Here is a 17,593-nt window from a genome sequence, read left to right as displayed (position 1 = left end):
TTCTCTAAGTGCCCATCAAGCTCCTTCCTATAATCTCTCATTGAAGCACCAATGGCCAAGATTAAAACATAATCAAAGGTTCATATTAACTGGGAGTTGATCCTCGTCTTCTTCTAGAAGATTCACACCAGTTTTAATTAATGCCTTTTAATTAATCACATTTCCTAAGTTTAGACTTAGGAATACACTATAAATGATTAATTATTTTAATGAAACCATCTCTAGGTGGAATTTTCCCAAACGATTTCTACGTCTTGGAGAATGCATGTGTCTTAGCCTCTCTGCAAAATCTCGAGGTTAGAGCACAATCGATGCTACAAAAATCAACACACCAAAGAAGAGGGTGAGATTTCCCCTTGGAAACCTCTGGTGCTAAACAACACCTGTGACTCAACTGAACAACTTGAGCAACAATGTGTAAAATGACAAATTATCAAAAGTGCTCAATGTTGCCTTCAATCCTCTATTTATAATTGTTGCCTCACCTTTCCTTGTGGGTCCCTCATCCAAATATTTCGACCTCCTTCCCATAAAGTTGATTTTTCCTCCAAGGGGTGCGTATTCCTTGAGGGGTGGCCCCCACATTCCACTAAGGTTGAAATTTTCAATTTCTCCCAAGTCCCATGTACCAAAAATGCCTCCGATGCCCAAATTACAAAATTGGGCTATGCTTAGCACTTCCCCAATAAACTCCGTTAATCTTGATAAATGAAAAATCAAAATTGGTGATATTACAGTCCTCCCCACCAAAAATTACTTGTCCTCAAGTAATTCCTGAACAAGCATCCTCTCTAACTATTAATCACCACTTTCACTGCAAAATATGCCAGGGTCCCAGATGTGCCACTGAATTGTCCCTGACCTCTGCATTGTCCTATCATGAAGGAATCCTGCAATACCAGGATCCCAAGCCATCATGTCCAACATGAAGCTCCCCTTGCTCCACTCACTATCCTGCCAAGTATAAGTACCAGAAGCCCTCTGCATACCATCAATGAGTAGGGAATCATGATAATGTGGCACTATGTACAACTCCTCATGAAGCTGCCCTACCAAGTAGTCCCTCTCATACACTCCAAGAGTAAACTCTTGAAGATACCACCCAATCCCTGTGGAGATAAAGTCTCGCTCACATGAGCTTCTCCAGATATCATCCTGCTGACCGGCCTGCCATGCCAATGAAGTCACCCACGCCATCAATGACTCGCTAAAGCCTAATGGAAGATCTGAATGATCTCCCCCTGTAATAGCCATCTCATCCCTAAAGGTCGTTGAGTTGCGAAGTATTATGATGCTCGGGTCCTCTGCTGGTCTCAGAAGGGTGCCACCATGCTGATGTTGTGCCACTCTGATTAGGACATGGTTCCCATCGTGCGCGGGTTGTATCCTCCTCTCCTGGGACTTGATGGCAAAAAATCTGTGAAGGCCAAGCTCATCTTGCCCAGGCATCTCCAAGATGCCAATGCCTACCCATCCACTGCCAATCTCGGTCCTAAGCAACAACAGGGTAAATCTGCCTCGCCATACCACATCGTGAAGTTTGTGATCCTGCCTCCAGAAAGTGCACCCTGATATCACCTAGAGTCTAAACATCTGCCTGTAGACGAGGTCTACCATCCACTGCACCTCATGCTCATATAATGCCTCAAACTGTCTCGCTGAAAGTGCATCATGCAACTCCCTCGCAATCACCTCCCCAAGTGTGAGCCCAGGGGTGGAACATATGCTACCTCAGCAGTAAACCACGCCATCCCTAAGCCTATATATGTTGGCCCATGCCCCCACCAAATGTCTCAACTGGAGAGTCTCCCTCCTGCCCATGACACACTGTGTCTCATCCAACTGCCTAGGGTGAGCCTCCCATGTCCTGTTGCCTGTATTGAGAGTATCAAAGGGCAGCAACCAAACGCTCTGCAGCTGTAAGAAATACTAGAGAGTGATGGGTGGGTAGGTCCCCAAGGCTATGATCAAGAATTTGTCGGGATACTGAAGAGTAATCCTATGGATGTCCCTCTCTGCCTCAGATCTGTTGATAACCCAATTGAAGACTTGTCTCCACTGAACATGTCGTCCCCAGATGCTCAACAACGTCCTCATCCATCCAGGGTGAGTTGCTCCTAATGGTACATCTAATGTTCCTGCCCATAAGTCTCCTTGGAGGCAATGCTCCAAGAGCCCACAGTGTCGCACCAGATGCCACTGCATACCACCAAGTATCCTTGTACCCAATGTGATGTGAGTTGCTCCTACTCCACAGCGCAATCCAACACACTACGACACACCACAATGCACCTCCATGTCCACCTGCCAACCACTGCTCAACGTTGGATGCTCCTACACATCCCTGGACGTCATGGCCTAAAGTTGTGACAACTCGCTTTGCCTGCATCCAACTTACATCATTACGTCTGCTGTTGATTTCAAGTAGCATCGAATGTGCTCAAGTCTCAAAAGTTGCAAGGAGACTTAGACACATGCATTCACCAACACCCATAAATCGTTTGGGAAATTCCACCCAAAAACAATTTTATTAAAATAATTAATTATTTTTAATGGGTCCCTAAATCTAAACTTAGGAAATTAAAATAATTAATGGGCATTAATCTAAACTATGGCTGAAACTTCTAGAAGAAGATGAAGATTGAGTCCAAATGATTTGAGCCATTGATTAGAATCTAATCTAGGTCGTTGGTTCTCAAGTGGAGGATTACAAGAAGGACATCGATGGGCACTTGGAGAACAAATCGAGTGAAGATCAAAAGATCGATTTTTTGAAGCAGAGCAACTGCCGGAAAGAATTTCGAAGTGATCTTTTGTAGTGAGGGGCAAGGATAGTTCCAGTTGGAGATTTCCCCCGATCCAGGAATACTCAGCACAGGAGGCAGAGACAGATACAGGAGAGGCAACGTAGAGCCAGAAGAGGCTAACGTAAGGCCACGCAGAGGCAGCATAGGTTGACACAAAGCCTTGAGGAAGTCTGAACATTTGCTAGGGGAATCGATATCAGAAGCCGGAAGCTGGGGTGTGAGACCAAGAGATGAAGATTGAAGTTCCTGGGCAAAAAATTGATCAGCAGAAGGGGTGACGTTGTCCCTAGAGGCTCTGACGCTGGGCTGACGTAGTGACTGCGTAGAGGCAGCGCAGAGCCAGCCAAGGGGAGTCCATTGAGTGGCTGGATCAGCGAGGATTTCCAGTGATAGTGTGAGGTAATCTCACTCATCTCTCTGTTAGTGATATTCTCTGTATTGGATAGCCACCAGGGCATCCAGAGATTGTATTCAGAATTACTATTGCATTATTAAAAAACCCTCAGTTGTTGCACCAGTTTTCCCACACTGGGTTTTTCGGGGACAATTGTCCAAAAATAACTGTGTAGATATGTTGTGTATTTCTTTCTTGCTCAGTTTCTTGTTTCCACATTCTGTTTAAATGGTGAAGGCAGCAATGTATTAGTTTTGGTGTTTACTGTAGGAAACAGTAAATAATTTTGTTTAGTAATTAACAAATAGAAGAAACATAATCAGTTGCTGCAGTAGAAATTTGGGCATCAAAATTTTCACATGGTATCAGAGCTGCAGGTGAAACAAGAGAACAGTGTCAGAATAGCCCAACGTTGAAGGAAGAAGGGAGTTCGAAATTCTGCAGAGGCAACCATTCGAATCCCTACAGGGATTGAGTAGTCAGGCCAAGAGGGCGAGATTTTTGTGGTAAATCTCTCTGTGAGTGAGTCGACTGAGAGGTAGGATTTCCAGATCGAAATTTGTCAATGGAAGAGGGGTTTCTGGTGTGACGCAGTTTTCTGTAGGCAATTTCCAGGGAGAAAGACGTCAAAGAGAAGAAGAGACACTTGAGGGAATTTCTTCCTCAGAGAATTCCTAGCCAGGGAATTCAAATTCTTATTTGCTTAGCAGTAGCAGGAGAGAGGAGGTCATTCGACTTTTTCGATTGGCAGAGATGGCAACCAGTGGGTTGAGAGATCAGGATCAGTTGGATGGTGGATCCAACTATGTTATCTGGAAGGCAAGGATGTCATGCCTTCTGGATGAACATTTTCTCAGGACCTACGTCGACAGTGTGGTAGTTGTACCCATGGATCCAGATCCACTCAAAAAGTACAAGGGAGAGATGGCAACAACCAAAAGAATGATCCTTGATGGAGTGAAGGATCATGTAGTCTGTCACATCGTTGGCAGAGGGACTACCAAGGAGATGTGGGATGCCTTGTCATTGCTATATTAGGGATCTTCTGAGAAGCGGAAGATGTACTTAGAGAAGAAGATGAGGTCCACGCAAATGCAGAAGGGAGAATACATTGATCCATTCCTTGCAAAGCTTCAGGAGACCCGAGATGAGCTAGCCGTTGTGGGGTCTACACCTCAGTCTTCTGAGATGGTAAGACTAACCCTCAACTCAGTTTCAGAGGAGTGGAGAGTATTTGTCCAGAGCATCCTCAACCTGGAGAACTTGTCATGTGGGCAGCTCTTAAGCAAGAGGAGTTGGGGAGAGACTTGGTCAAGTGTAAACTAGAGAACTTACCGAACTAGGAAGGAATGTCGGCAGCTCTTAAGCAAGAGGAGTTGAGGAGAGACTTGGTCAAGTGTAAACTGGACAGAAGCAGTAGCAATGGGTCGAAGCTCAAGGAGGAGGATGAGAATGCAGTCCTCGCATCTAAGGGGCAGCAGGAGCAGCGAAATAAGAAGAAGGATGTTTCGAAGATTAAATGCTTCGGGTATGGTGAATTTTGTCACTATGCAACACAATGTCCTCTCAGAAAGAAGGACAAAGATAAGAAGCATGATCCGAGAGTTGCACCTGCGAAAATCGAGGAGTTTTCCATGATAGTCGAGATTCCTCCAGGAGGGAGGTCGGCTGATTTAGAAATGTAGTTCGAAAGAACTGCAATTGGGCAAGATCCTTGAGGAGTCCAGCTCTCGGATCAATACCTTGCTACGGAAGCCCATATCAGAAGTAGCAGCATGGACCAGTGTCAGTTGGTGCAGAGGAGTGCCGGAGTGACAGTTGCAGTGGCTAGGAGTGCCAGAGACTGATCAGCATAGAGCTAGAGTTGACAGCAATGCAGTTGGCACAAATCAGAGTCAGCAGCAACGCAGAGGCTTCAAAGGGTCATTGTAGAGACTAGCAACAGTCAGAACTCCAGCAACGAGATGCATCATATTGAACACCAGTTCAGTAATTAAGGATGCTTTTCCATTGCTGATGCAATAGCAACAACAGTTGGAGAAGGTTGCAGTGCAAGTGCAGTATTGGCAGTGGCAGTGCCAGCAGCAGCACAGATGCAAAATTGGGAGGGAGTTGTAGTACAAATGTAGTGTTGACAGTGGCAGGGTTAGCAACAATACAAATGCAACATTTGTTCAGTAGTTGGTGGACAATATGTCAGACATCAACAACGCCAAAGGAGATCTTACAAAACAGAGGGATGTTTTAGCAGGATGCATTGCTAGAGCACATTCTTCGCTAAGAGGGAGTGTTGATTTTCGGTAGCATCGGATGTGCTCTAAGTCTAAAAATTCGTAGGGAGGCTTAGACACATGCATTCTCCAATACTTAAAAATCGATTTGGGAAATTCCACTCAGAAACAATTTTATTAAAATAATTAATTATTTTTAATGGGCCCCTAAGTCTAAACTTAGGAAATTAAAATAATTAATGGGTATTAATCTAAACTATGGGTGAAACTTCTAGAAGAAGACGGAGATCGAGTCCAAATGATCTAAGCCATTGATTAGAATCTAATCTGGGCTGTTGGTTCTCAACTACAGGATTATAAGAAAGACATCGAAGGGCAATTGGAGAACACATCGAGTGAAGATCAGAAGATCGATTTTCTAAAGCAGATCAGCTGCCGAAAAGAATTTAGAAGTGATCTTTTGCAGTGAGGGGCAAGGATAGTTCCGGTTGGAGATTTCTCCTCATCAGGAAATACTCAGAGGCTGACGCAGGGCCACACAGAGGCAACGCAGAGCCTTGAGGAAGTTCGTAAATTCACTGGGGGAATCGATATCAAAAGCAGGAAGCTGGGGTGTGAGACCAGGAGGTGAAGATCGAAGTTCTTGGGCAGCAAATCAATTAGCAGAAGGGGGCCCTTGCCTTTTCATGCCTTGTCTAACCCTTGCCTTGGGCCCCTTTACCCCTACTGCCATCCTTAAGGGTAAGCCGCAACCCTGGTTAGGCCTTATAGGCCTTGCCATGGGCCTCTAGCTCCTCCACTCGCCCTCTTTCAGCCCTCGCAAACCCTCTAGCCTTTGCTGCAAGCCCTTTAGGGTTGCCTAACCTTGTCATAGGCCTAATTCGACCTCTTTCCCTCTGTTGTTGCCTTCTCTCCATCGGTTGCAGCCTTTAGGGCCTCTATCCAACCTCTAACCCTCTGTCGCTACCTCTTTTCTTGGTGCCGCAGGCCTCTAAGGCCTCCTCTGCCCTAGCGTAGGCCTATTAGGCCTCTTCCCTTAGTTGTTGTCCTCTCTTGGGCTTTTAGACATATTCTAGCCCTTTGTCATCATTGTCATTATTGTTTCATGCTAAATTGGAAACATATTGTGGATGATACCCTATCTTTGATATATTGGTGAATTGTTATTTGGAGCATCTATCTTGTTTTCATTTGGTACTTGAGAAATTATCTTTTGGTTTCATTCGATTCATCTTTTGAGCATTGTTGAAATTGAGCACTCTATCTTGTGATTAAGATTGTCCTTTTTGTCAATTAACTACTCCTTGTCGTAACCAAAGATTAATTGTAACCAAGTACTTAAGATCATAAGAAATCTTAACTCAAAATCACTCAATCGTTTGCATTTGCATTCTAGGTTGTCTTGCATTAATCAACTTACCTCCAAGCATAAGCTTGGTTGATAGAAAGATAGGAACACCCTTCATCTTGTAGCTTCTGAAGGATAAACCCTCTATAGTGGTTAACACGATGATCTTGCAGCTGTCAAAGCCACAGTCTCTACAGCGTCTGAGGCATCGGGTGGTTAGATTTCAAGCGGAGGTATCGTTAACCAAGCTTTTGCTTGCTTCGCCTTGACTTCTCTCTACAACCTACTTTAGAGACTAGCCTCAAAACAACTAGGGATTAAGGGATTCACCTACTTAAGAATATAATTAAAATAAACCAAGATTTTTGCATCTCACCTAGATCGTAGGACTTGCATTTCATCTAGGATAGCTAAGCATCTCATAAGTAGCGATTGTTCATCCGGTCATTTGGTATTTAATCAATATAAAGCAAGTAGTTGACTCCATAAGGCATTGGTCTCTCATAATAACATAATCTAATCTCTTAAATTGCAAAATCAACCAAGTGGCTAGGTCATTCAGTCGTGTCTCCCGAACTTGTTGGTTGCCAACAAGTTTTACATTCTCATTTTCCATAGGGACTACCCGCCATAGCCTGCTGTTGGGAGACAGCTTGAATGGAGAGGGCAGGGATCAGAGTGACAGCCCCCGCACTGAATCATTGTCGCACTGTGCTTGTACAATCTGAACGACAACACATACGATTGTGAAACATGAGTGGGGTACATGATGGCTGGCTTAGGTGGTGGAGACAAAGTAGCGCATCAAAGCTATCAGATGGCTTTCAGGAGCTGCTGCTGCCGACTGAAGGAAGATACATTGGAAAGAAAGCTCTCCAAAGGGGTACCCCACTTTTGTTGGGCTACAGTGCCAATGCAAAAACCCCAAAATCATGGGTCATATGACTCATTTCCAATGTCACATGTGATAGTTATGGCCATTTAAAATTACAGATTAAAATTCTCCAATATTTTAAATTTCACTTAAAAAGGATAAGTGTATAATAAATACTAATCCATAATCCTCATAGGATAGATCAACCCAGTAAGGTATGGGACTAACCTCAACTAAATGCATAAAGGCCAGCCTAACATATGTATGGCAATAACCTACTTTGGGATAGCTCAGACCCGTGTGTTGCGGGGGAGCGCCCCCCCCCCTCCCTCCTCAATCTCGCTCCCAATCCGCGCTCCGGGCGGGAGCGAGGCGAGAGCGAGTCGGGAGCGCGCTCCCTGCCGTTCCCAAAAAGGGAGCAATTTTGGGAGTGCGCTCCCTGCCTTTTCGAGAGCGTTTTGCCATTTTTGCATTTTTTTTTTGTAGTAATGTTCGAAATGCAATTTTTTTTTAAAGAAACAAATAATTTTTGAGTGGGGCAACTTAATGATCAAGTCTATGTCCCTAGTATTGATATGCTATTCATGGTAATGTTAAATTCTTAAAGTAAAAGGATGAAAATGAAGATTAAGGAGAAAGTAAAAGTGACATTCTCCTTAATCTTCATTTTCATCCTTTTACTTAAATTTTTAACATTACCATGAAATGACTCAGGATGTTTGAGAGTGGTTCCGGCCTCATTGGATTTCATATGGAGAAAGTAGAATTTTAGATTTCATTCAAAATCCAGCAGACTTATCAGTTTTTCAGGATTTCAGGATTGGGGGATTGCAATGTTTCCATTGAATTTTGTCATGTATTAGGGTATGGAACTCGTATTTAATCAAGAGCACCAATCCCTCTATGTACCTTGATGTTAGTGACATTGGTTGTCGAACTCCTCTATCATGACCCTCCTAAAAATGTACGCATCACTCAAACAAAATCTTGACTTGACATGCTATGCTTTTTCTATCTTATGTTAATGCTTAGAGGGTGACATTAATGACAAAGATCCCTATAGAGATACAGAGGTGATGACAAAGATACCTCTGGATATTAATGCTTAGAGGGTGATATTAATGACAAAGATCTTGATTTTCCAACAAGACTAAAAAATTACACATTTCTCGTGGTGGCAAGAGGCCCAAGCATAAGAAATAGATAATAGATTTACTTCTCTTTTCTAGTTTCTAGTAGTTTTTATAGCTATTGACTCCTTCATATTTATTATGATATTTTTTTAAACAATATATGACAATTTAAGTTTGAAGTTGGCAATTATAACTCATTAGTAATGAATTATGAATATGATGCTTCATAAAAGTTGAAAGTTGTTTCATTTCATTTCATTTTATAGCATTTCATTTCATGTTAGATATTATTTGTTGTAATGGTTACACTTAGCTTACAAGTACAACTTTGGTGATCAATGATGATAAATGTTATATATTGAATTTTGAAAGCTTGAAACTTTAAGATTGATGAATCATGAGACTCAATATGTTGTATGTTACTATGTTACTAACTTGTGGACGTGGTTGATGAAGATTATAACTTCTAGATGATTGTTGTTATATGGTTCAATCTATGTTTTTTATGTCTTTTATATCTAATTCATTATTCTACATGTTTTTGTTGACATATATGTATCAAAATATAAAAAATATATATATTATATAAAAAATGCTCCGGAATTTGCTCCCAAACCGGGAGCTTCTGAAAATGTCACTCCCGCTCCCCGTTTTTGCTCCCACTCCCAAGTAACACTGCTCAGACCTCATTCAACAAGCATTTTCATTTTCCTTTTGAAAAAACTATATTATACAAAATAGAGCATATTTGTAAAAGTAAAAGGTTTACCTACCTTATTGCAATCAAGACAGCAATGACATCAGAGTAAGCCCTTGCAGAGACATTCTTGACATCAATAATCAACATAAACCCTTTAACTTTAGTTTGGCTTTAGTGTTCTAGGAAATAAATATTTATCTTTTCATCAACCTGTATTCCTTTCTTCTTTTTCTAATAAAAAATATTACTGTTTTGTTACTATTATGGTTCCTTTCTATAAAGACACAATATATTGTATCGTGGTTTATGTGGGTTATCTCACGTCAGGTCATATCATTTTAAGTAAAAAATATTATGTCAACTATTTCACCTTTAATGAGTTCATATTGATGAAAGGGCTTGTACATCCAGAAAACAAATCCAAGGATTTACATCTTTGAAAATTGCATTAACCAAGAGAACCCGGCCGACAGGAATATCATGTCAATCATTTGATATGGGTATAATACTATAATAGCATGCATCTATGCATAGAGAGAGAGAGCCACATTCGCTAATAATCCGGACAAAGGCTGGGTATTTCATTTACATCTTCTGTAGGTTCTAACAAGGAATATTATAGAATCTAGATGCTTCAAATATGTTTTTAATTTTTAGTCCACACACATAAACCCAGAACGATAGGTAAAGAAACAACCATCTTGCACTAGCAAATTTAGTGTCCAATAAAATGAAATATACAAAAAGACAAAAATATGATTATCAAAATATATATTTGACATAAAAACATGAAAATCAATGCATGAATATGATTGTAAGCAAATTACAGTTTTGCTCGGAGTAATTGTAGAGCTCGAGTTTTGTTCTTGAGCTGAGATCTTTCTTCAGTACAAAATATGCGAATTCCTGTTGGCTTATGGAAAAGGTCTACAGCAGTTTCAACCTTGTTCACATTCTGACCTACACAGTAAGCCAGTACTATTCAAGATGACAATAAAACCAGCAAATGTATTCACATGAGCATACTTGCCAATTTAGAAAGCCTTTCAAAATATTCCTACCAAAATACTTCTCAATCTGACAATGACTGTAAACTCTGATGATCAAATCACAGTTCATTTAGTGAACTGTAGTCAAGCAGTAGTATGGGTACTTGCAAGATCCAATTTAAAATGCAGGAAACTGTAATACAGTTATACCACATACCTCCAGCTCCACCAGACCGTGCAGTCGAAAGATCGATATCCTTTGGATCTATTACCACTTCAACCTCATCAACCTGCCAAAAATTGTCAACAGACAATTGGAAACTGTATCTCTGGATTTTAAAAGGCATTTCTATATAGCAGCCAACCATTTTGTGCACCTTATCATATATCAACAGACATATACTGACCCTGGTAAGATGCAATCACAAAGAAAAGATCAAGGAAAATAATAAAAGAACTCAGTTCTCATAAATTGTTCATCTGCCTTACTTATTTTCTTAGTTAATTTCATGTGTTTTGAATTGATGAGACAAATAGAGGCTTGAAGGCTTAAATGCTTTTGCCAAGATCAGACGATATATATATATAAGAGCTGGAATTATAATTAAAAGCTACACAAAGCTGGTATGGTAATTAAAGTTGAAGGCTATGACTGAAAGTCCAACATGTTAACTCCCAAACCTGCAGTACAAGTGGTAAAGCCTTAAAACACACCTGCAACCTTGAGGGGCTACCCATTGTCTGTTGATTTTTGTTTAGCATCAGGAGGTATTCCCACATACCAAGAGGTCACCTAAGTTGGCCTGGAAGAATTGTGAAAATTAATATATATATATATATATGGGCATAATGTAGGCTCAAAAAGGACAAGTCAGGCCCACCATGAAAGGGTGTGTCCCTTGGTCAAAATTCAACCCATTTGACTTGTATATATACATGATGTGACACTTTATTTTGATCATTCATCATCACATCATCTCTCTTCTAGAGCAGCAGCATGTTTGACAAAAGAAGGCCGAATTGATTTCACTTTGCCGAGTTGGAGGGTAGGTTGACCACATTTGACTGAACTACAGGAGTTGAGTTTTACCGCAGTTGACTGAACTATAGGAGCTGAATTTGACTGAGCTGCAGGAGTTGCAGCCAACCACAGTTGACCGCAGGAGCAATAGAGCCAAATCTTGACTGCAGAGCTGACCACAAGTCTGAGTTTGACCAGGCTGGTTTGACCGCAGATTTTGGATAGTTTGACCAACATTGACTTCTGATTATTTTGGGCAGTTTGACCAACGTTGACTTGTGATTATTTTTGGCAGTTTGACCAGCCTTGACTTGCTGGAGTTTGACCATATTTGTCTGGTATTTTGACTTGGGTATTGGCACATATTTCTAGAAAAATTATTGATTTGTAAACCTTGCCAAAGAATATTTTCTCCTAGAAGAAAATGTGTTGGGTTTTCTCCCAAGGTTGGGTTTCCTACGTAAAATTTGCTGTCTCTATCGTGCATGGTTGTCTCTTTATGATCTTTGCTGTTTCCGCTGCATTTACTGTTGAGATTTTCTATGTATAATTGCTCAATGATATCAATGACATGAGATAAATTGGTTGAAGATCATTAGGTCGTAATTATCATATCAAAAGATTGGTTTCTACTGTGCATCTTGTAGTAAATTCAACATGATTTTAGAGCCTTATTGGAAGTGAAGCCATTGAAGTCAACCTAAGAGATAGTGTTCAACAGCTTGACTGGGTTGTTAGATCTCTTACCAACTGGTGCCAAGTTTTAGAATGGAAGACAATGTTACAAATCTTTAGAAGGAAGTTATTCCAGAGCCAGAGGGAGTTTCCGCTCTTTCAGGCACTATAATCAATAGCAATAATGTCTGGTTGGCGGACAGTGGTGCTTCTAGGCACATGATTGGTTTTGGAAAGTGATTCAACAAGGGAAGTAGAACTTGGAGAAAATGTCAAGTATGCTGCGAAAGGAGTTGGGACAAGTTCAGTTCAGTTGCATTCAGAAGATTTTATATTAGACTTTAAGCTTCTATGGTAGTTTTTTGTAGTATGATCCGGATTATCCACAAATTATGTTCATTATGTCCACGTTTCGAACCCCAAAGGGGGTCCATCATCAAGACCAGAAATGATAGATTATGAATGATAGTTTCTGAAAGAAGAATCTTCCGACCAGAGTATATATAAACCTAAATAATAATAAATTTTTAGTGAAAGACGACCAGTTCAAAGAGTAACCTACACATATGAATTATTTAATTTTAATTATAATTATTTTAGTTTTAATTATTTTAATTTTAATTTTATGTCAAATAAATTAATTATTAATTCCTAATATGAATACAACTAATTAAAACTAATGAGATATTGAATAGAATAATTGTAATAAGTTTATTTATATAATGTAATATGTTTAGTTCCTAATTTTTACTTATTATTTATAATAAGTTTTTAATTAGTATATATTTTTATTTTTATTTTTATTTTTTATTTTTTATTTTCCTTTATTTTATATGATTAGTTTATTTTAATTTTAATTAAAATCAAATTTTATTTTTTATTTATTACTAAATAAAATTAATTAATTAATTAATTAAGCTATTGAATACGATATTTTATTCCTATTTTATTTTATTGATTTATAGATTAATTTTATTGATTTATAATTTTATTTTATTTTATTTATAGTTAATTAAACCCTAAGTTAATTTAATTTAATTTATAGTTATTTATTATTTATAATAAGTTTTTAATTAGGATATATTTTTATTTTTATTTTTAATTTTCCTTTATTTTATTTTTAGTTTGTTATCTTAATTAAAATCAAATTATATTTTTATTTATTACTAAATAAAATTAATTAATTAATCAATTAATTAAGCTATTGAATATGATATTTTATTCTTATTTTATTTTATTGATTTATAGATTAATTTTATTGATTTATAATTTTATTTTATTTTATTTATAGTTATTTGAACCCTAAGTATCTAATTAATTAATTAACTTAATTAGTTAATTAATTAATTTATGATTTTTGTTTTAATAATTTAATAATTTTTCTTTTTTCTTTTTTCCTAATTGTTAATTTTTAAAACTATTGTTATTATAAGCTGTAGTCACTAGAATAAATTTGTATTTTGTTATATTGGTTATTATTAATTTGGGGAGAAACCAATGATACTATGCTTCAAAAGATTTGGAGGGATTTATCTGTCTAATCAGGGGAAGCCAGTTTCCACTAATCTCACTCCCATTGTCCCTGTTGAGGTTTTGAGGAAATTTCATAATTTCGATAGCCTCTCTGATTTTCCTCTTTTGATAATGATCCTCTCTTGCAATAATTTTGGCGTCCTCTAAACACACATGATGTTTGGTTTTGGATGAGTGTTCCACAGGGGCTGATGTATGGGATCTCCCATTCTTAATATCAACTCTGTGCTTTTTAAGTCTTATTTTCAGAGATCGTCCTGTTTCCCCAATATAACTCTTGCCACACGAGCAATCAATCTTGTACACACCCTTGAGTTGTTGATGATCTATGTTATCCTTAACTGACCTCATCATCTGCCTAATTGTTCCACATGTTGTAAACTGAGTGTTTATGTCCTTCTTTCTTAAAATTTTTGCAATTTTATCCGTAATCCCCTGAATGAATGGGAGGTACACTTTCCCACAATTTTCTTTCCTGTTTTCCTGAGGACTCCTAGAGAGGACCTTATCCTGAGCTCTTTTTATAGCTTTCTTAATACTAAACTCCTTGTATCCTATGTTTTTGAAAACAAAGGTTAAGTGTTTAATTTCTTCATTTAGGTGATCAGAGTCAGAAATTCTGAGAGCCCTAACAGCCAGAGTGTTTAAGACGCCAAATTTTTGCGATGGATGATGGTATGAGTCAGCATGTAGATAGCTTTCTATATGTGTTTTCTTCCTATAGACCTGGTGTCCCAAAGTACCATCCTCCTTTCTACTAATCAAGACATCTAGAAAAGGAATTTTACCATTTTCTTCAAGCTCCATAGTAAACTTGATTTCGGAAGATATAGAGTTAAGATGATTGAAAAACCTCTCAAGCTCAGCCTTGCCATGAGTCCATTTTAAGTTGGTGTCATCAACAAATCTTTTCCACCAAGTCGGTTTCAAAGGGTATGAGTCAAGGGCTTTCCTTTCAAAGTACTCCATGTATAAGTTGGCGACAATAGGTGAGAGCAGGGATCCCATGGCGACTCCTGATATTTGTTCATAATAATGGTCTTGAAAACTGAAAAAAGTGGAACGTAAACAAATTTCTGCAAGTTTTGTTGTTTCAGGATTGGTGGCTATCTTTATAACATGAACAACTTCATCTAGAGGAATCTTTGTAAACAAAGAAACCACGTCAAAACTTACTAGAATATCATCCTTATCCACCCTTTCATTCTTAATAAGTTTTACAAAATCATTGGAGTCTTTTATAAAAGAGTCTGTGTTACCAACTAGAGGCTTCAGGATCTTAGCCACATACTTAGCTAATTCATAGGTAGGGGAACCAATGGTGTTGACTATTGGTCTAAGAGGGACCCCCTCCTTATGAATTTTTGGTAATCCATAAATTCGAGGTATAACCTCACAGGATGGAATCAGCGTCTTTTTCATTTTATCTTCAAGGTTCATTCCCATGATAGCCTTCTTGACCTGTTTTATAACCTTAGGAATGGGGTTGGAGTTGATTCTTCTATAACTACCACAATTTAAATGCTCATTCATTTTATGAATGTAATCCTCCTTATCTAAAACAACAGTTGCCCCTCCTTTATCAGCCTTAAGTACAACTATCTTATCATTATTACGAAGTGATCTAAGAGCATCCTGCCCCTCTTTATTTAAATTACTCTTTGGCTGCTTAGATTTCATCATAACAAGGGAACACTCCTGTCTTAATACCTCTTTATCATCCAATGAAAGGCCTTGAGTCCCATTCTCAATGTTACAGATGATGCTTTCAAATGGAATGTTCTTGGGAGAGACTGCAAACCCCAAGCCTTTGCTGAGCGTATTAATTTCTTCAGGAGTGAGCATTAAGGATGAGAGATTAACGACTCTCTTATTAGGTAATAGTTTTGAACCACTTATTTTAGGAACATTGGGATTACTGAGAACATTGGGATTACTAAGAACAGACCTATCATTATTGCAATTATTACTGCAATATTTACTACCCACGTATTCTTTAGGTTTTGCCCTAAATTGATTATCTACGCAGGTCCTATCAGCGATGTCAATCCTATTGGGAATGCTATTGTTATTATTTATGGTAGAATTACCTAGCCAATTAATTCCACATCCTATATTAATATCCGGAACGCGTTTCTCACCTTCTATGTCTGTGTTGTCCTTATCCATTTGTGTCCGATTTTCATTGTTCTTATTGTCAAAGTGTGCTATAATACCCACCCCATCCATGCTTGCTATTGCAGCAATGCTGTCATCTACAGTTTCAACACCTATCCTAACTCGATCACCACCGAAATTTTCACCATTGAGAGTGTTGGAATCAACGCAGGGGCTTGATGTGCTCACCACGTCCACCATGCTCTCGATATTAAGTGGATCTGCTACTGCGTCACCTGTCCATGACGTTGTTTCAATAGACCGTTTTCTATCAGCAGCGTTGTCGTCTACAACTGTTTTGTCACTGGTCTTGCCTAGTTCACTATCACCGTTGTCAACACATCTCTTATCACCATCATTTCCAACGTGATTACCAACATCGGGATTGCTAGAAACAATGCAGGAGACATTAATAAATGGGTTTCTTTTTTCTTCTGTGTCCATTTTATCTTTTGTGTCCATTGTGCCCACATTATATTCTTTGTACTAGGATTGAAGAAGAACCTACTCTCTATTTCAGAGTTGGAGAATAAAGGCTACAAAGTTGCATTTGTGGATGGACAGGTTCTTTTATGGCCTAAAGGCTCGAGCATAGACTTGGCAGGAGTGATTGGTATTCAAGAGGGAGAACTATACATATTATTAAGACAACCAGCCAAGACATTGGTGCCCAAGGAGAAGGAGGATATCACAAAGGTCAAATGCTTCATTTGTCATGATTTTGGACATTAAGCCTCCTAGTGTCCTAAGAAGAAAAGGAAGAGAAAGAAGCATGCATCAACAATCAATGTTGATGATGATAACAATGAGCATCCACCACAGAAGATGACAAAGGAATCCAAGATTGATGAGATTGCAAACGGACTTCATTGATTTCTGCAAGGAACGAAGGATCAAAGGGGAGTTGACAATTCCCTACAACCCTTTGCAGATTCTTCCTTAATCAAGAGATAAGTACTTCATATTTTTTCCTTGATTATTAATATTATGTTTATTTTTTAGGTCATCCTATAGTCTTTGTATTTTTTGCTTGGTTATAATTTCTTTTTCCATGGCCTCCTGAGTGGAGTTTTTTACAAACAACAAAAAAATAAAATTGGAGAATGCCAATGCAATGATTCATGCAGTAGACAACAGCAACAAGAAGTACCGAGCAAGGTTTGTGACAAGACGGTTCTCCTAGAAAAAGGGAGTGGACTACGAGAAGGTTCTTGCTCCAGTTGCCAGATGGTTAGATTCTTGGGCTTGAACAAATTGTAAGGACATCCAGGACCATGCCAGATGACTAGAAGAGCTTCCAGCAAACAATCAAGCAAAGTGGAAGGAGCAGCCTTCCAAGAGGATGTCATGAGTTGAGATTGTCAGACTAGATGCTCCATGACAGGAGGTCACTACGAACACTATGCTTTCTATGAAGGTACTGTTATCACTCAGAATTTTCCTTAGAAGTTATCAAAAGAAGGAAGAAACCGAGGTAACCACAAACCAATCTTTTAAGTATAGGTTCTAGCCAACCTATGACTCAGAGAGGGCTCTCTCTATATAATTTAGCTTTGTTTCTTATGGGATTTTAGGCTAGTTCTTAGTGTTCCTTGGGGTTTTGGTTTTGATTTGAAGGTTGGGTGGTGGAATTCTTAGAGCATATGGATAGAGCTAGGTCTTCAAGCCATTGGGCTATGGAGTCAACAAATGGATAGCAGGACTGGACCAATTCATTAAAGGGAATGTTCA

At 38.8% G+C, this 17,593-nt stretch overlaps 1 protein-coding gene across 2 annotated transcripts in view; it reads right to left on the bottom strand.

Annotated features, from left to right (window-relative positions):
* LOC149200370 (peptide chain release factor APG3, chloroplastic-like) overlaps positions 1–17,593 on the bottom strand; it is a 388,882-nt gene that overhangs the window by 164,245 nt on the left and 207,044 nt on the right. For both annotated transcript variants that reach the window (XM_089402693.1, XM_089402692.1), the window contains exons 10-11: positions 10,694–10,766; positions 10,315–10,447 (exon numbers count right to left, since the gene is read on the bottom strand). In XM_089402693.1, the coding sequence (XP_089258819.1) occupies positions 10,315–10,447; positions 10,694–10,766 (206 nt within the window). The remainder of the gene's footprint in view (positions 1–10,314; positions 10,448–10,693; positions 10,767–17,593) is intronic.

The sequence above is a fragment of the Pinus tabuliformis genome, chromosome 2_1 (genome assembly GCF_031772625.1).
Source record: "Pinus tabuliformis cultivar Carrire ecotype Pingquan chromosome 2_1, CPIR1, whole genome shotgun sequence".
In the NCBI taxonomy this organism is placed as follows: domain Eukaryota; kingdom Viridiplantae; phylum Streptophyta; class Pinopsida; order Pinales; family Pinaceae; genus Pinus; species Pinus tabuliformis.
Note: the sequence above shows the minus strand (reverse complement) of the source record. Positions and strands in the feature narration are given on the sequence as shown.